This window comes from Sminthopsis crassicaudata, chromosome 2, assembly GCF_048593235.1.
Source record: "Sminthopsis crassicaudata isolate SCR6 chromosome 2, ASM4859323v1, whole genome shotgun sequence".
Classification (NCBI taxonomy): domain Eukaryota; kingdom Metazoa; phylum Chordata; class Mammalia; order Dasyuromorphia; family Dasyuridae; genus Sminthopsis; species Sminthopsis crassicaudata.
In genome coordinates, this window is record NC_133618.1 from 293,785,754 (window position 1) to 293,802,649 (window position 16,896).

The 16,896-nt window shown below is 37.9% G+C and overlaps 2 protein-coding genes across 4 annotated transcripts in view; one reads left to right on the top strand and one right to left on the bottom strand.

The window, feature by feature from the left end:
* KCNK13 (potassium two pore domain channel subfamily K member 13) overlaps positions 1–16,896 on the bottom strand; it is a 148,434-nt gene that overhangs the window by 19,929 nt on the left and 111,609 nt on the right. The gene's annotated exons all lie outside the window — the stretch shown is intronic.
* LOC141556149 (zinc-alpha-2-glycoprotein-like) lies at positions 3,246–9,353 on the top strand. Its single transcript, XM_074289743.1, has 4 exons — positions 3,246–3,377; positions 5,932–6,174; positions 7,287–7,562; positions 9,090–9,353. Exons 1-3 carry the CDS (start codon positions 3,293–3,295, stop codon positions 7,550–7,552), a joined length of 594 nt encoding a protein of 197 aa, XP_074145844.1. The 5' UTR covers positions 3,246–3,292; the 3' UTR covers positions 7,553–7,562; positions 9,090–9,353.

Consider the following 16,896-nt stretch of genomic DNA (forward strand, 5'->3'; position numbering starts at 1 on the left):
CCAGTGAATAGGAACTCACTACTTCACAGAACATCCTAGCCCATTTTAAGACAAATCTTAAGATTTAGCAAGTTCTTCATATTGAGTTGAAAACTCTCTTTATAATATCAAATCACTGATCCTTCTTCAAAAACTAAGTCCTCCAGAGTGATACAGAATAAATATGATCCCTTTTTGACTTGATGACTTTTCAAACACTTAAAGATAATTAATTATATCCCTTCATATCAAACACATCATTTAAATATGTCCAATTCCTTCAACTTATCTACCTATGAGAAAGCTTAGAGTGTGACCCTGGATAGGTAATTTAATTTCTCTTATCTTCTTTTTTCCCACATCTGTAAAATGGGAATAATTACATCCTCTATCACACAAAGTTGTTATGAGGATTAAATGAAATAACATGTAGAAAGCACTCTGCAGACCTTAAGGTACTATACAAATACTAGGTATTATTAGCTTTTTAAGTTATTATCAATTCTCCCCTTTGTTATTATTGTTCTTCAATTGTTTCAGTCCTGCCTAACTCTTTGGGGGTTTTCTTGGAAATAATATTGGAGTATTTTTACCATTTCCTTCTTCAGCTCATTTTACATAGGAGGAAACGAGGCAAACTGGCTTAAGTGATTTGCCCAGGATCACACAGCTAGGAAGTGCCTGAGATCAATTTAAACACAGGAAGAATCTTCCTGATTTCAAGCCCAGTGCTCTATCCACTGGACCATCTAGCTGCCCTATAAGAGTAGGGAAGATCCCTCAAGACTAGGCCCATGCAGAACAGGTTACATACTGGCCAAGGCTCAGGAGGTTAGGAAACTCAGGTAAAGATGTGATCTTATTCAGGTAGGTAGAAAAACTTATTTCCAAAATAAATTCCTTTCTCCATGGCATTATTACTGTGAGAATTTGATCTTCCTTTATGTAGAAAATCATTCACTGGGTGAATAAATGTCCAGTAGGAGAAACTTTCTGATATTATTTCCCCACTACCTACATAGTGGAGACTACTTGGTCTCCTTGGTACGAGTCTTTTCTCAATCCCTTTGCATTATGTAGGGGGCACTGGCCTTGCCTTGGACACAAGGTAGAAGTGTTTCCCACTGTTGAAACACCCACTTCAGGCCTGGTCCTTGTCTCCTGCATAAGGCAAAACATCTTGATGGCAAAGATGTGGCTACCAGAGGCCCTAGTCTCAACCTGGATCAGCATCCATGGATCTAAAGGGGAAGAAGGGGCTATTGCATGGATTGATAGGCCTAGTCCTTGCTTTAGAGTTCTGAATCACAACACCATGCTCACCAAGATACTGGGGGGCATTGCCACGGGTCCTAGTTGAAGCCCTGATAACAATTTATGGATCAAGTGGGACAGAATGGACCATCCCATTGACCCACAAAGATGCCCAATAAAGATAAAGACAGGAAGAAAGATCTCACATACATGGAAATGCTGAAAGCAGCACTTCATGTTGTAGCAAAGATCTGTAACAAGGTGTGCTATCAAACTGCTAATAAAATTATGGTGCATCAATATTATGGAATATAAGCAATTCAGATCTAGATTTGCTGACTACAAATCCATCTATTCCCTGCACATCACTGCCTTATATGTGTGTGTACACAAAATTGTTATGTAAGAATGTGTGGGAATGCTTGAATTTGAGATTATCCTACTGTATCACCCAAGCAAAATACCAAGAACTGATTCCTTAGGTCTTCAAATAAGAAGTCCACCAGTTTAGCCTTTTTCCAATTTGGGAACTTTTAGTCAGGCAACAAATTAATTAATAAGAAGGGTTTTGTGGATGTTGGGCTCTTGTGAGTACCTGAGTTTTCATGGAATAAGAGGAATGTAGGTCTTTATGACCAGGACACTGGAATTCCAGTTTTGGCAGCCAGATATTCAACCACACAGGCTACAAAGAATTGACTTCCCAATCTCCCAGACAGAAAGAACCTAATTTGCTCAGCTTCTTTCCAACTTGGGGTAATGGGGGCAGTGTTAATTGGCCAATTTTCACCAGGAAAAGTTTTTAGACTTTGAGAAGGATCTAATATTTTGTTCTGTGAATCAAATGTATTTGTATTAGTTTTTTGAGAAGTAGTACCCTTATCTTGATGGAAGCCACTCAGGCCACTCAAACTGCTGCCTGGGATTGGAAGCTTTGCCCAGCTGTTTCCAACCTAGACTCACTTATTTCTGCTTAGCCAAGCTGGTGTCCACATTGTGGGTTCATCAGATTAGTGCCAGATTTAGGTATTGTTCCGTTGTGTCCAACTCTTTGGGACCCCATTTGGAGTTTTCTTAGCAATGATATTGGAATAGTTTTCCAGTTCTTTTTCCGGATCATTTTATAGATTAGGAAATTGAGGCAAACAGAGATAAATGACTTGTCCAGAATCACACAGCTAGGAACTGTCTGAGGCCACTTTTGAACTCAGGAAGATGAGGGTCCTTGATTCCCAGCCCAGTTCTCTATCCACTTTTACAACTTAATACAAGACTAGGCAGTTAGAACAAGGAAGCCTCTTAAACTTAAAATAACATTCCAACTTCCTGAATTCCCTGGTTGCCTCTTCAAGGTAAAGCTAATACTCCTCAGGTAAGAATGACAATTTTTTGTTTCTTTATCAATTTTATGAAAGTGGTCATGTGAGAGGATTAAGAATAAGTCATTTATAATTGGATCAGGAGAATTTGACTTTTAACATCTTGGATGAGGTATTAGGAATCACATCCCTAGTTACCCAAATAGGGATCCATGTGGTTTAGCTTATATCTATTTGGGTATCTTTGGTAAGTCCTTTAGAAGCATTCCAGCTTGTCATCATCCCTCCTAAAGTGTATTTAGAACTAGACATATATTGCACATATAGTCTGAATTGAGCAGAATCTAGAATGATCATATCTCAAGCTCCTTCCTGTAGATCCCATACTTATGTTCATACATCATAATATTACATTAGGTTTGATTTGGTTATGGCAATCAGCTGCATTGACTCATTCTCAGCTTGTTGTCCCCTAAAACCCCAGGTCTTTTTCATATAAAGTGCTCTCTCTTGGGATACATCCTGGTGGTGCTGTTTCTGGAATTTCAGGTTCCATTTGTTTTGTTTCCAGTATTCAGGGGGTGGAGTCCACCCTGAAACTCTAATTGGTTATTGGAATGTCATCCCCGGAGGTGAATTCAACAGTATATAATAGAGCAAAAAAAGGAGAACATCCATCATTCAGCTGAGAAGCTAAATCTGACCAGATTTCTATCCTGAAATACATCTTTCAGTTTGGAATGATAGGAGCCCTGGTCACCGTTTTCTTGTTATTTTTTTCAGGGACAGTTCTTGGACATGGATCCTTGGGAAAACATGACAAAAGTGAGTAGAGCAAATGGGAAAGATATGTCTGGTTTGGCAGCTGAGAAGTGCAGTGAAAGCAGAGGGTAGAGACTACCATGACTAGATTTAGAGTCGGAGATTCCTGTATCATTCTACCTTATTATCTGGGTAACACTGAGTGATTGAATTGAGTGAGTAATTTAAGCTCTATAGACCAAGTTGGGGAAATGGAGGCAAGGTAGGGAGATTAGCATAGACGGTCTCTAAAATACCTTCTAGCCCTAATTCTATGAATCTATAAAGAGAAGAATCTCAGAGGTAGAATGGAATTCTTTTTTTTTTTTTTTTTTTTTTTTTTTTTTTAATTTTTTATTTTATTTTATAATTATAACATTTTTTGACAGTACATATGCATGGGTAATTTTTTACAACATTATCCCTTGCACTTACTTCTATTCAGATTTTTTCCCTTCCTCCCCCAACCCCCTCCCCCTGATGGCAAGCAGTCTTATATATGTTAAATATATTACAGTATAATTTAGATACAATATATGTGTGTAGAACCGAATTTTTTGTTGCACAGGAAGAATTGGATTCAGAAGGTAAAAATAACAGTTTACATTCATTTCCCAGGTAGAATGGAATTCTCCAACATTTGCCTTGGTTGCCAGTTTCTGAACTAGTTTTGGGTAGATAAACTCATGCTGGGAGAAGCAATTTGGGAAGCAGAACAAGAGAAGGGAAATCTAAAGAACAAGGAGAGATAGAATTGAAAAGAGAAAAGAAATGGTAGGAATCCCAAAAGTCACATTGACATTTCCCAAATACTATATCATAAGTCAGTATCTATTAAGATCAGAGGTCACTGCTCCTCTATCATCCCACAGGAAAGGGTAGATGGGTGTACACACACACACACACACACACACACACACACACACACACACACACAGAATCAACAGGGGCCCAACTTCATTTTTCCTGAGGAATTGCCAACCTATCTCTAGATTCTCTATCAATCTTTTAATCTTAATCTTAAGAAAAAATGGAAATGAGGACATAGATCTACACAAGTATTAATGTTATGGAAGTGTTTACTTGCTGTTGAGGCAGAACAAGAGTGACATGATGAATGCTTGGTCACCTTCAAAGATCACTGAATTTTCTCCAGGGCTATGCACAAGACACAATCTATGTCGTGTGGCTATAGCCATAAATGATATAAGTGGAGAGTGGAATTGGGACAGAGGAAAGAATTGTGGAGCCTAAAATTTAAAGCCAGAATTTACCTAGAAATCCCAGCATTCAATGTGTGACCTTTCAGAATACAAGATCCAATGAAGGAGGGAGGTCTAGAATTTTTATTTCCATCTCTCACTGATACTGCCATGAAGCTCAGAAATGTGCAAAAGCAGATGATGTAGGGAACTTGGAACCTTGATGAACTATCTAAGGTGGAAATAATGGAGGAGAGGAAAAAAGCCCATGCTCCTTCTCCCTTAGTAACCCTGTCAGAAATATAATCAGAAGGAAAGGATGTTTAGATTGGTCCAGGAAATGAATTTCTATGTTCTTATCTTTGTACATTAATAATAATAATAATATATTTATACTGCAAAATTTTTTAGAGTTTATAAAGAGATTTGCTTACAGCAGTCTGAAGGAGATAGTTCAAATCATTTAATATTTGTTTTGCAGAGAAGGAAATTGAGGTTTAGAGAAATAAAATGATCTGCTCAAGATTACACAGGTATTGATTAGCAAAACCAGGATCCAAATCTGGTTGTTCTAAACCCAAGATCCTTTGTGTCATAGCCTTCTATCCTCAAAATCCTGGGCAATAATTTCTTCTAATATTACTATATTCAATTTACAGAGGGAAAAACGAAGCATTGAGAAATTCAGTTTGAGAGGTTAAGGGGGCACAATGCCCCCTGCTTCTATCCTATTTCTTCAAGCCTTTTCTTCTAGATGGAGATTAGGCTGCTCCTCCAGTCAGAGAGGCAGTCACACCTGACAGACCAATAGGGAAGAGACCTCATGGGACTTACTGGGCTTGAAGGTGGGACAGGCCCCCAAGGGATATAACCTTCATAGAGCCCCAGATTCTTCATGAGAAGAATGAGGGGCTTCAGAGAGAATCTAGTGCCAGCTTCCAGTCAAAACTGGATGTAACAGTTTTGAGTTTTCTTATCATCTTGTATGTCCTTTGAATAACCTTATTTATTGTGTACTGCTCAACTAAGTGTTTGAGATCCTTGAGATCTGAGACTAACTTCTTTGTCTTTTCTATCTTCAGAACTAAGTATAGCACTTGCTAAATATTAAGCATTTAAATAAAGCATGTTTGTTCACTAGTTCATGTATTCATTTTTAGTGTCTAGACTGAAATGCATAGCAGAATCCAAGTATAACATAGAAAGAGTGCCTGGAAAACCTGGAGAAGATATTCTCAGTGGCTAGTTATTCATCCAAAAATTTATATGTCAGTACTTATTTTTAATTAATTTCTTCCTTGCCATCATCAATAAATAGACTCTATTTGGGAGATTAGCATTAAAATGTCTTAATCTGTTTCTTTGTCTTTTCTTAGATTGTGATTCTTTGACATACCGGGACTCAGTTTCATCAAAACCCCAGTTCTCCTTCAGAAATACTGCCTATTTCAATGGAGCACGTGTCTACGAATACAACAGCAATAGCCAGAAGGCAGTGCCTGAACCAGAATGGGAAAATGTGGAGGACTGGGATAAGGAGAGCCAGATTCAAAAACAAAGAGGAGATTTTGCAATAGAGACCCTAAAAGAAATCATAAGAATCTCTCCACAAGAAACTGGTGAGTGGACATGTTTATAGGGCAGGAATTCAGGGGCCCAATGATTAGTAAAGAGTTCAGGAACCTTCTATAGACTTTTGCCTAAAAAAGTCTATCCCTAATTGGGAGAAGGGAAAAAGTAGTTAAAATAAAAGGGAAGAGAGAGAAGGGAGGAAAGGGGGAGAAAAGGAGAAGCAATGATTGGTTATAATCACCCAGGTGGGAAGAATGAATCCAGAAATAGAGCCATCCTCAAAAAAACAACTCTGCGCTCTCTTTCTTCCTGTTTCCCCTTTCCTGGTATTCTGCCCAATGTAATGATCTCAGTGGAATAGGAATTGGGTATAATTCAATTCTTGCTTCTCAGAAATCAGATTGGATGTCATTACCTCTTATCCCACGGGACACTTGGGCCTCTTATACAAGGGACCACATGCTTCTGACTAGGACTCATAGCATGAAAAATACCTTAGAAATTATCTAAGCTTCCCATTTTACAGAGAGGAAAGTGATTAAGATCCTGGTAGAGTGAGAAAAACACTGACTCAGGAGCCCACATGGGTGCTGGTGGTCCATCTGTTTCTTCATCTTCAATCCAATGATTTGGGCATTATTCCCTATTGCTTTTATCAGCAATCAGAGAGCAGGATAGACCAGTTGTCACAATGGTCAGTCATAGCTTGTAACATCTTATTGGAACAGAAAGCATTCTGGATTTGAATCTGAGAAATTATTGTAGAATCTTGTCGCTGTTATTTATTGTCCTAAAAGGCTCAGGAAAATCAATGTACTCCTCTGGCATTAGTGTTTTCATCTGCAAATAGGACAATGAAAAAGGTCATTCATTCATTTCCTGCTCTAACTCAATAATTCTTCTACTCATCTGGGTAGTTTTTTCTCTTTATTCCTACAACAGGGGCATGGATAGAATGGGAGTTAGACTGATGCAAAGAATTAATTTAAAGAGAACCGGTCTTTTTCAAATTTACTTCCTATCTTGTTTTTCATGCCGTAGCTGCCTAAAGGAAAAGAATTAGGTGTAGAATTCTTTGTATCTCAGGACTATCATTGTTTGTAAACATATTTTACTCTATTTCTGGGAGCTCACCATACTTGGGACTTGGGTGTTTCAGAGTCGCATGTCTTGAATGGAAGGATTAACTGTGAGCTTTGCCAGAACGGTTCCACCAGTAGTTCCTGGAGTTATTCCTATGATGGGGATCCATTCATCAGGTTTGACAAAGACAAACTAGCCTGGATTGCAGAACAACCTGCCGCTACCATAATCAAACAGAAATGGGAGGAAACCCCAGGTGCTGTGAATCGGACCAAGGAATATCTGGAAAAGGAATGTATTGAGACACTCAAAAAATTCCGGGATTACAAGAAGGCTAATTAGCATAAACCAGGTAATGTCTATATTTTCCTATCATGCCCACCAGGGTTGGGTCAATTTAGGGACTAGAAATACTAGGAAAGACTACCATTAGAGGGCCTGAAGATATTTTAAATCTTTCATTGTCCCCAGAATATTCCCTCCTCCTCCCATTTCCACTAATCAGGGGACAGTATGCATCTAGAAACTTCTTTAGCTCTATTGGAATTGGGTCAAAAACCCAAGCCTCTGAGGTGAGTTCCCTTTCTATTGGACACTGTGAAAGGTGCAGTGAAAGATGGGGGCCCAAACTGGCAGGATGGTGTAGCAAATGGAAAACAAGACTTCCATAGTAAGACTCATCCCTTCCTGTCTCTCTCCATTCATAAAATCTTACCTTCTCAACAGGAACCACTCTTTCTTATTTCTAAACATTTTTTTTCTCTAGCTTCTGATGCTCTATTCCAAGTAGTCAAGTTTCTTTAGAGAACCATTCCCCTAAACCACATTGTTCTATATCTGTGTGGTCAGCTCAATAGAATTCTAGAGCTGGAGCCAGAAAGACTTGAGACTGAACCAAGTCTCACTGACTTACTTAAGGCAGCTAGATGGCTCAGTGGATAGAGCACTGGGTCTGAAGTCAGGAACACCTGAATTTCAATGTGGCCTCAGCCGCTTACTAGACATGTGACTCTGGGTAATTCAATTAACCCTGTTTGTCTCATGTGTAAAAAATGAGCTGGTTTTTTCCCCATGAAAACCCCAAATGGGGTCACAAAGAGTCAGACAGAGTTGAAGTGGATGGACAACAACAACACACTTACTAGCTGTATCACTCTAGGAAATGCCCTTAATTTCTGTTTCCTTAATGTAATGGAGATAATAGTAGTAATTACATATCCAAATTGTTGCAAAGAAGAAATCTGATATTATTTATAAATGCTTAGTAGGTCATTCAAAAATACTTTTTCTTCCCTTTTTTGATTGGCGCTTTTCTTATATCTAGAATGCCCTCACTTCTTCTTATCTACAGTGTTCCTATTCTCCAAGACCTGTTTCGGATGCTCCCTGAATTCTTTCATTTTTTTGATCAGGGTCACTTCATTTAGAAAGCATGCTTTTAAATGTTTTCTGAGTATACAAGCAGGAACCCCATTTTTCCTTCCCAGCCCCTTCTTATAGTGTTCAGAAGAATGTTGACACTCAATAAGTACTTGCCTTTGAATTGATGAGAAAGTATATAAGAGGGGAAGTAGGTGACTTGGTACAGAGGAGAAGGAAATGTTGGGAAGAAGTCACAATTAAACTGACCAGCTACTATAGAAATCCTGACTTGGGATGGAATGAGAAAAGTGGAATGAGAATTGAGATGGAAAAATATTGAGAAAGAAGCATTCTGGAGGAAGTTGGTGATGGGTGAGATATTGTAGCTGAAGCTGAGAAGCTAGGGCCTTCCAGGAAAGCATTGTAGATTCACTTTCCAGATGAGGGAGGATAGGAAGAGAAAGAATTGAAGAATAATATAAATAAATCACTTAGTTTAAATAATGTGTCTCAACAGGTGGCCCAGATGGAGGGGACCTTGGGAATAGAGTTCCATCTTAATCCCAACCAGGAAGAGGAGGAACTGTGAAGATCTTCATCACCATGACCACCGCCATCACCACTACCACTATCCTTAATAACACTTCCCTATCATTGCATTTCCAGAAAATTATATAGACACAGATCCTTCCCTGTCACAGCTTACAATATGACATAAATAACATTAAGCTGAACTAAATAACTCATAAAACTAAATAAAATCAACCAGCATTTGCATGTGTGTATGTGTGTTTGCACAGGTATCTGATTTCATAAAGTCATGGCTGGGCTCATAAGCTATATTAGGGGACCTGGCTTTGTATTTGGATAGAGGGATACACTGTAGACTGAAAGGTTTTATTACATGAGTTATTTTAAATTGCTAGTATTCAGTGGCCAGTGTCACTCTCTGTCCCAGGCTTTGATATTGGAGGGGAGGAGTTTGAGAGAGTAAGGTGTAGAGTTCCCATTCCTATTTCTATGAGGTAGCACTTGAAGCAATTCAGGAATGTGCAAAAGCAGCTGACTTTAGGGAAGTTGGGACTAGGAGATAAAAGTTGAATACTCTAAAGTTGCCATCGTAGAGGGCAAGTCCCCTAGTGTCCCCTAGTGTCATAATCAGGGTGAGAAGACTCTTGTTCTAACTCAAGAGAGCAGCAATTCTTATATTCTTACATCTGTCCATTAACAATAACATATTTAGAACACACAATTTCTTAAGGTTTGCAAAACAAATTCCCCACATAAAATCATTGTGCTATACAAAATCAGGCAATAAAACCTGCCAGGTTTATAGGGAAGGTGAAGTTAAAGGAATAATACTCTGAAACTTTCTCAGTGACACATAATAAATAGATAAAAACAGACAGTCTAATAAAAATGTTAGCCAAATTTTACAGGTAAAATGATTAAGAAGTATATAACTACCACAATGGATAATGGCAGTATCCACAGTCTCAGGCTGCTGCTGGGTCTGTGCCTCAAGGCTGATAAGGCCTTTAGTTAATTGGGAAGCCCGGAGTTGGAAGCCATGTCACAGGGTAAGTGTCAGGGTTCAGAGCAAACTTTCACAGAGCACAGCATCTAGTGCACCAGAAGAAATACAAGAAACATGATACTTTATTTGCAGAATGACCTGAAGTTTGCTAATGGATGTGAGCATTAGAAGGACTGCAGCTCGTGAGTAATTGCATGAAGGTACTAGTGCATTCTCACTGATTCTCAATGAAGAAATTAACTCTTATTTTAGATTGACTGGCTGACCAAAACTTCCCATGTTGGAAAGGCTAACTCAAAGATCTGAACACCAGTTTTGTGAAAATGATAGACAGCTTGTTATGAATATATTTGTATGCTGTCATTACTTCCTACTTTCCACCCACCCCCACTCTTTGTAAATTATTTGAGAGCAGGAACTTTCTTTTTGCCTTTTTTTATATCCCAACACTTAGAACAGTCTCTGGTGCATAGTACACACTTAATACATATTTACTGATTGATTTATAACTAGAAAATTTGAATTTCAATTTTAGCTTCTAGTTTCCAACCCCACAAGCCAGAAACAACTGTTTTCTAAATTCTCCAAATGGGGAAGAGCCAACTAGTTTAGCTTCTTTCTACCATAGGGCCCTTGGGGCAAGAAAGCAAATCCCTTGTTTAGGACATTGACCACCACATCTCCTTACTTCCTACATCTATCGTTTCTGGTAGGACACAAAAGGACAGGATTCCTCACAATGGTACTACAACACTGGGTTTCAGACATGCTCTCTTGTCATTAGGATAGTGCCTCCTCTCCCATCCCTGCACATTAGGGGTCCAATTCTAGGGTTAGCCATCCTCAGTCAGCACCCGGCCATGGCTGTGTATCCCATGGACCACATATTCATCACATATTCCTCATAAGTATATTTGGATGCCCCCAGAGACCTCAGAGATGGAGGAAACCTCAAATGTTCTCTAATCTAATCTCAATTTGAAGCAAATATTATATAACCTCCTCTTGGGAGGCTTTTAATAGAGAAAACTCATTGTCTGCCTCAGCCTCCCCCCTTCTCCCCCAGTACATTTCTAGAAGACTCTCCTTCCATTTTAAATTTATTTCCCTATTACTTCTGAGATCTGAACTCTGGGCTTACTTCTGCCCTCTGGGCAGTTGTTTTAAGTTATCATTTTTGTGATGTCATTGGATCTTCTTTGAGAACAAAGGATGAACATTATCGCTGGAGCTATGCAATGAGTCTATTCCTTCTTCCTCATGAAAATCTTTCAGTATTTGAAAGCATTTTGTTCTCTTTCTAGAGTAAATATTCTCTGTTCTTTTAACTGATTTTTCCTTGTTTCTGTTCTCCTCTCCCTCTTCTAGAAACATTCAAACTTGCCAATATCCTCCCTAAAATGCAGCATTTAGAATTAGGCACAATATCCCACATATGGTATGGATCAGGCAGAATGCAGAATTGTACCCCAAGTCCCTTCATCTACACACTAGACAATGTTCAATCATCACAATGCTGTGCAAAGTTTGGCTTTCTTTGGTTTGTTATTGTGAATGGCAGTTTTGGCTTAATGGGCAGCTAGGGCACAATGAGGAAGACCTGAACATTTACTAGTTGTATGACCTTGGGCAAGTCATGAAATCCTATTTTCCTCAATTTCCTCATCTTTAAAATAATCTGGGAAAGGAAATAGCAAACCCCTCCAGTATCTTTGCCAAGTTCAAATGGGGTCACAAAGACCTAGAATTTGCTGTCCACTAAAATACCCAGATAAATAAAAACTAAAAATATTTTTAAAACCATGAACTGCTCTTAGGAAACATCTGGTTCATTTTTTTTTTAAATCCTAAGTTCTGTTGTTTCTCTTTCAGTATCCAGAGGGTAGATTCCATTCTAAAACTCTCTCTGGTCTTTGGACTGTCATCTTTTGAGATGAGTTTAATTGGACTTAATATAGCAAAAAAAAAAAAAAAAAAGCCACAACAACTTCATTAAATCTTTACTAAATTTGATCTCTGGACAAAATAAATTTCTAAGTTTGGTATGTTGGGACTCGATTGCTGTTCTCCTATTATTGCTTTATAGGCCACGGTGTACAAGGAAGCAGGAGCCTGTGAATAGAGCAAATGGAAAGAACTATTGGTTGGGTTTGGGAGTTAAAGAGGTGGAGTGTAATCAGAGAGTGAGAGGTATAAATTGAATTAGAGATCAGAGAATTTGGGTTCTTATTCTGGCTCTGCCATACCGTGCAAACTGGGACAAGACATTTAGCCTGTTTAGGTCCAAGTTTCCACCTTCCACCTCCCCCCCAACTATCTCCAGTGAAACCAGAGCCAGATTAAAATGCAATTCAGAAGTATTTAATAAAATAAAGTATAACAAAACACAGATATTATTACATTTTAAAAGAAAGTTAACATGCAATCTTCAGAGATCCTTACAAATGGATTAAGGGCCCTTGTTTTTATTTAAATTTGATACCACTGCTATAGAGAGAGGAAACTCAAAGGTTGGACAGGACTCTCAAAAATATTTGCCTTTGCTACAAGTGTCTGTTAATTTCTGCTAAGAGAAATAAGACAAAGAAATGGGAGAGATAGAGAGTAAGGAAAGAAGGAATTAAAGAAGGGAGTAAAAAGGAGGATTCCCCAAAAGTCACCATGATGTCACCAAAATATCAGATCATAGGTTTTTTAAGTGCTCAAAGCATTGCTCCTCCAATACCCCTTAAAAATCATATGGGGAACACATGCTAATTTATTCTTAAGGAATTGCTCTCCTTTCTCTAGATTCTCTACTAACCCTATGGTCACAATAAAGGGAATGAAGATGGAAATACAGATATTAGAAAAGCACTGATGCTGGGACTGGGAAAACTAGGTGTGGGAGAACAACAGGAATGACAGGGGGAAAGTTGGAGCAACTTCATACGACCCTGGATCTCCTCCAGGGCTGTGCAATATGACTGTGATTATATTTATATTAGGAGGCAAGGAGTCGTGTTGGGATGCGGGAAAGGGTGTTCCTCCTAAGGTGAAAGCCAGGAGTCAGCCGGTTTTGTCAGCCTTCTAGGCCCTTAATGCCACTTCTCAGAGAATACAAAGATTATATGAGGGAGGGAAGGAGTTTAGTGTACTAAAGTCCCATTTATATCCATGTTGGGGATCACTCCAAAGCTCAGGGGTATGCTTGAACATCTAAAGTAGGGAAATTGGAACCTAGAAGGTAAATGCTGAATCCTCTGAGGTAGACATCATGAAAGGCAAATTCCATGCTCTTTGTACCCTAGTTACCCTGCCAGAAATATAATCAGAATGAGAGGAAAAGGGTAGGGCTAAATTTCAGAGGCTGGGACTCAACTTGAATATCTTCTAATCTTCCTCTCTTTCTTTCACCTTCCCCCCCCCTTTTTCTATCATCTATATTAATTACAAATTATTCAATAACTGATTTTCTAATTCACAAAAATACAAAATCAAGTATGACTCTTTGGGAGTAATGAACAGTGGTTGTTATTTACAATCCTAAAAAAACTTAGGAAAATCATCTCCCTATCTGTAAATGAGTAGGTTGGAGATAAATAATGACAAAGTTATTTCTTCCTCTAATTCCTATCCTCCTCAAGACTCATCTTTGCATTCTATTTCTACACAGAGATCATGGATTGCATAAGATTCAGAAAGATGCAAAATATTGCCCTAAATAGGACTACTCCCTTTTTGAAATATGAGTGCATTGAGCATTTTAACTTTAAGAAAACATCCTTTTCTCTTAGTAGAGTATCTGGACATAGCCCATGATTAAGAATAAATAGAGATAGTGGTAAAATCAAATCAGATTTAAAAACATTGTATACCAGAGAGATCACCAAACTGAGGTCTTAAGAGTTCCAGTGTTCTATATCTTCATGGCAGTTTGGCTGTGAACCATGCTTAGACGGCATCACCAAGGAATTCTGGAGATATAAATATGATGGAAGTTCAAAGCTAAAGTAAGTTCAAGAAGGAAATATTGCACCCTGCAGATGACATGATTAAACAGAAGTGGGAGGCAGATCCAGGTGCTATGCATTGAGCCAAGGCTAATCTAGTAACCTGGATAAGCCATGTAATATGTTTCTATCTTCTCCTGCTCTCCATGGCTGGGTCAATTGAGCAGATATGCTTGAGTGGAGCAGAATGTGACCTGATTGTTGCATGGACAGCAATTTGGAACATTTGACTACTGCTCTTTTCTAACCCCAAAAATAATGAATGGGGCTAAGGAAGAAAAAGAGTCAAGTAGAATATCCAATCTCCACAACACCTGCTTCCAGACATTTTGGAATTGTTCTTAGTCATTTAGGGTACAAAGGAAGCTCACCAGGCCTCTCAATATTTCTTCCACTGATAATTTTCATAATTCTTTGGCATTAAGTTTTCATTATTGATCAGTTAAGAGGTGTAGTATAAAAGTGGTGTTGGGTTTGGAGTCAGGAAAATCTGAGTTCAAATGTCTCATATACTTATTAGCGCTATAATCTTGTGTAAGTCACTTAATTTTGTTCAGATTCTATTTCCTCATCTATAAAATTGGGACAAAATAGGTCTGATTTGATACAAATGCCATCAGGATCAAATGAGATAATGTATGGAAAATTCTTTGCAAACTTTAAAATACAATACTTTATAATAATACTACCTCTTATTAGGTAGTAATATTAATTCTCTCTGAGGATGTCACAAAAAACATTGCCTTGGGTGAATAAATGCCTTGTCCAAGAACCCTGAGAGGAGTTTTCTAACATTTTCCCCAATAAGGGAAATAGCCCTATTGGTTCTTCTTTTACAGAGATGATGGTTGCTACTTAATCTTCTTTACTTGATCATCATTAGTGTCTTGCCAGCCATGTCTTCAAACCACAAACATTCCTTCTTCAAAACTTAGCCTAGTGCCTTCTTCTCTTTCTAAATCAGTTATTCTTAATCTGTGATCCATAGACTCCAAGAAGAATTTCAGGGGTTCCATGAACTTAAATGGAAATTTTAGCCTTTTATTTAATTATAAAAGTAGGCAAGAAATATTATTTCATAAGGGGTCCACAGATTTCACCAAAATGCCAAAAATAGTCTATACCACAGAAAAGGTAAAAAAAATCTTTATATATAAATGTATTGACTCCCCTGTATTCATCTTCAAGATAAATTAAGAACTGATTGAAATTTATAAGCAAAAGAACAATTCCAAATTGATCTAGGTATATCATCAGGCTAGAAACTTGTGCCACCTACAGCCATGTTCCAAATCATTACTAATCATAAAAACACAAAATAAAGCAATTCTGAAATTTTACCTCATACTCGTCAGTGTGGCAAAGATAAAAAATTTGCCAATGATTGTAGCAAAGATGAGGAAAAATAAAATGATGAATTTTGAAGGGTATATTAGAAAACATGTACATTGACACATAGCTGGTGAACATGTGAGAATGTAGAAGCATTCTGGAAAGCAATTTTGAATTATACACAAAATTAATAATGTATTTGTCCCAGATAAGTCTATGCCCCAAAGAGATCAAAGAAAGAGGAAAGTGTCCTGTGCATACAAAAATATTTATAGCAGCTCTTTGGTGGTAAAAAAAAAAATCCAAAAGCTGGAAAATAAGGAGGCTCTCATTGGTTGAAGAATGGCTAAATAACTTATGATGTGATAGAATACTATTATGATGTAAGAAATTAGGAAACAGATATTTCAAAAAGACATGGAAGAGCTATGAATTGATGCAATGTGAAGCAAGATTAAAAGCACAATTAATACTGTGACATCAATATTAAAAAATGAATAGTAAATCTCTATTTTAAAGGATAATGCAGCCAATTGGTTGATTTTTTTATGAAGATACTGATAGAGACTCTAGAACAACAGTACTCAACCTCTTATCCCTAAGTTAGCTACTCATTAGATTTCCAGAGTTCAATGGATGTAGCCAGACAAAATAATGACAGTGACTGTGGTGCCTTCATATTGTAATACTGCAAGTACCTGGTCCTGTCTCAGCCCTTTAGTTTGGCTAAACTTTGTTGGCATATCTACAGGCCTATACTGCTGCAGGGAAATAATTGATTTAATTTTTTTCAAATTTGAATACTTTTGATCATCCAGTTAATCTATCAATAGGAAGAATTTTTAGGACTCCACCTATCTGCAGATGAATTCTCTCTATAAACAAAATTCTTTTGTTGTTATTCAGTCATTTCAGCCATGTGTGGTTTCTGTGTCCTCATGTTGGAGTTTTCTTAGTAAAGATGCTAAAATGGTTTGCTATTTCCTTTTCCACTCATTTTACAGATGAGGAAACTAAGGTAAACGGGGTTAAATGACTTGCTCAGGGTAAAATAGCTAGTAAGTGTGAGGCCAGATTTGAACTCAGGAAGATGAGTTTTCCTGGTTCCAGGCCCAGTGCCCTATCTACTGTATCACCTACTGCCCATAACTTCTCTTTTAAAGTGTTAGTAGAGTAGTTAGGAATGCCTAGTGACAATGTTCCATTTGGACAGCTCTCCTTGGTAGGATGTCCCATTTAAAATGTCCTGTTACTTCTACTTGAATTCTAACCTCTGTGTCTACTTCTACCCTGGTACAACAGAGAATGAGTCTATTCCCTCCTTCATACAATGGCATTTTAGATATTTGAAGAGAGTCACTATGTCCTTCTTGTGTCTAACTCTCCAAAAATATGCTGCTTTCAACGGACATTCTTGATTTCTGATCTGCTCACTTTTCTGGTTTCCCTCCTCTAGAAGCATT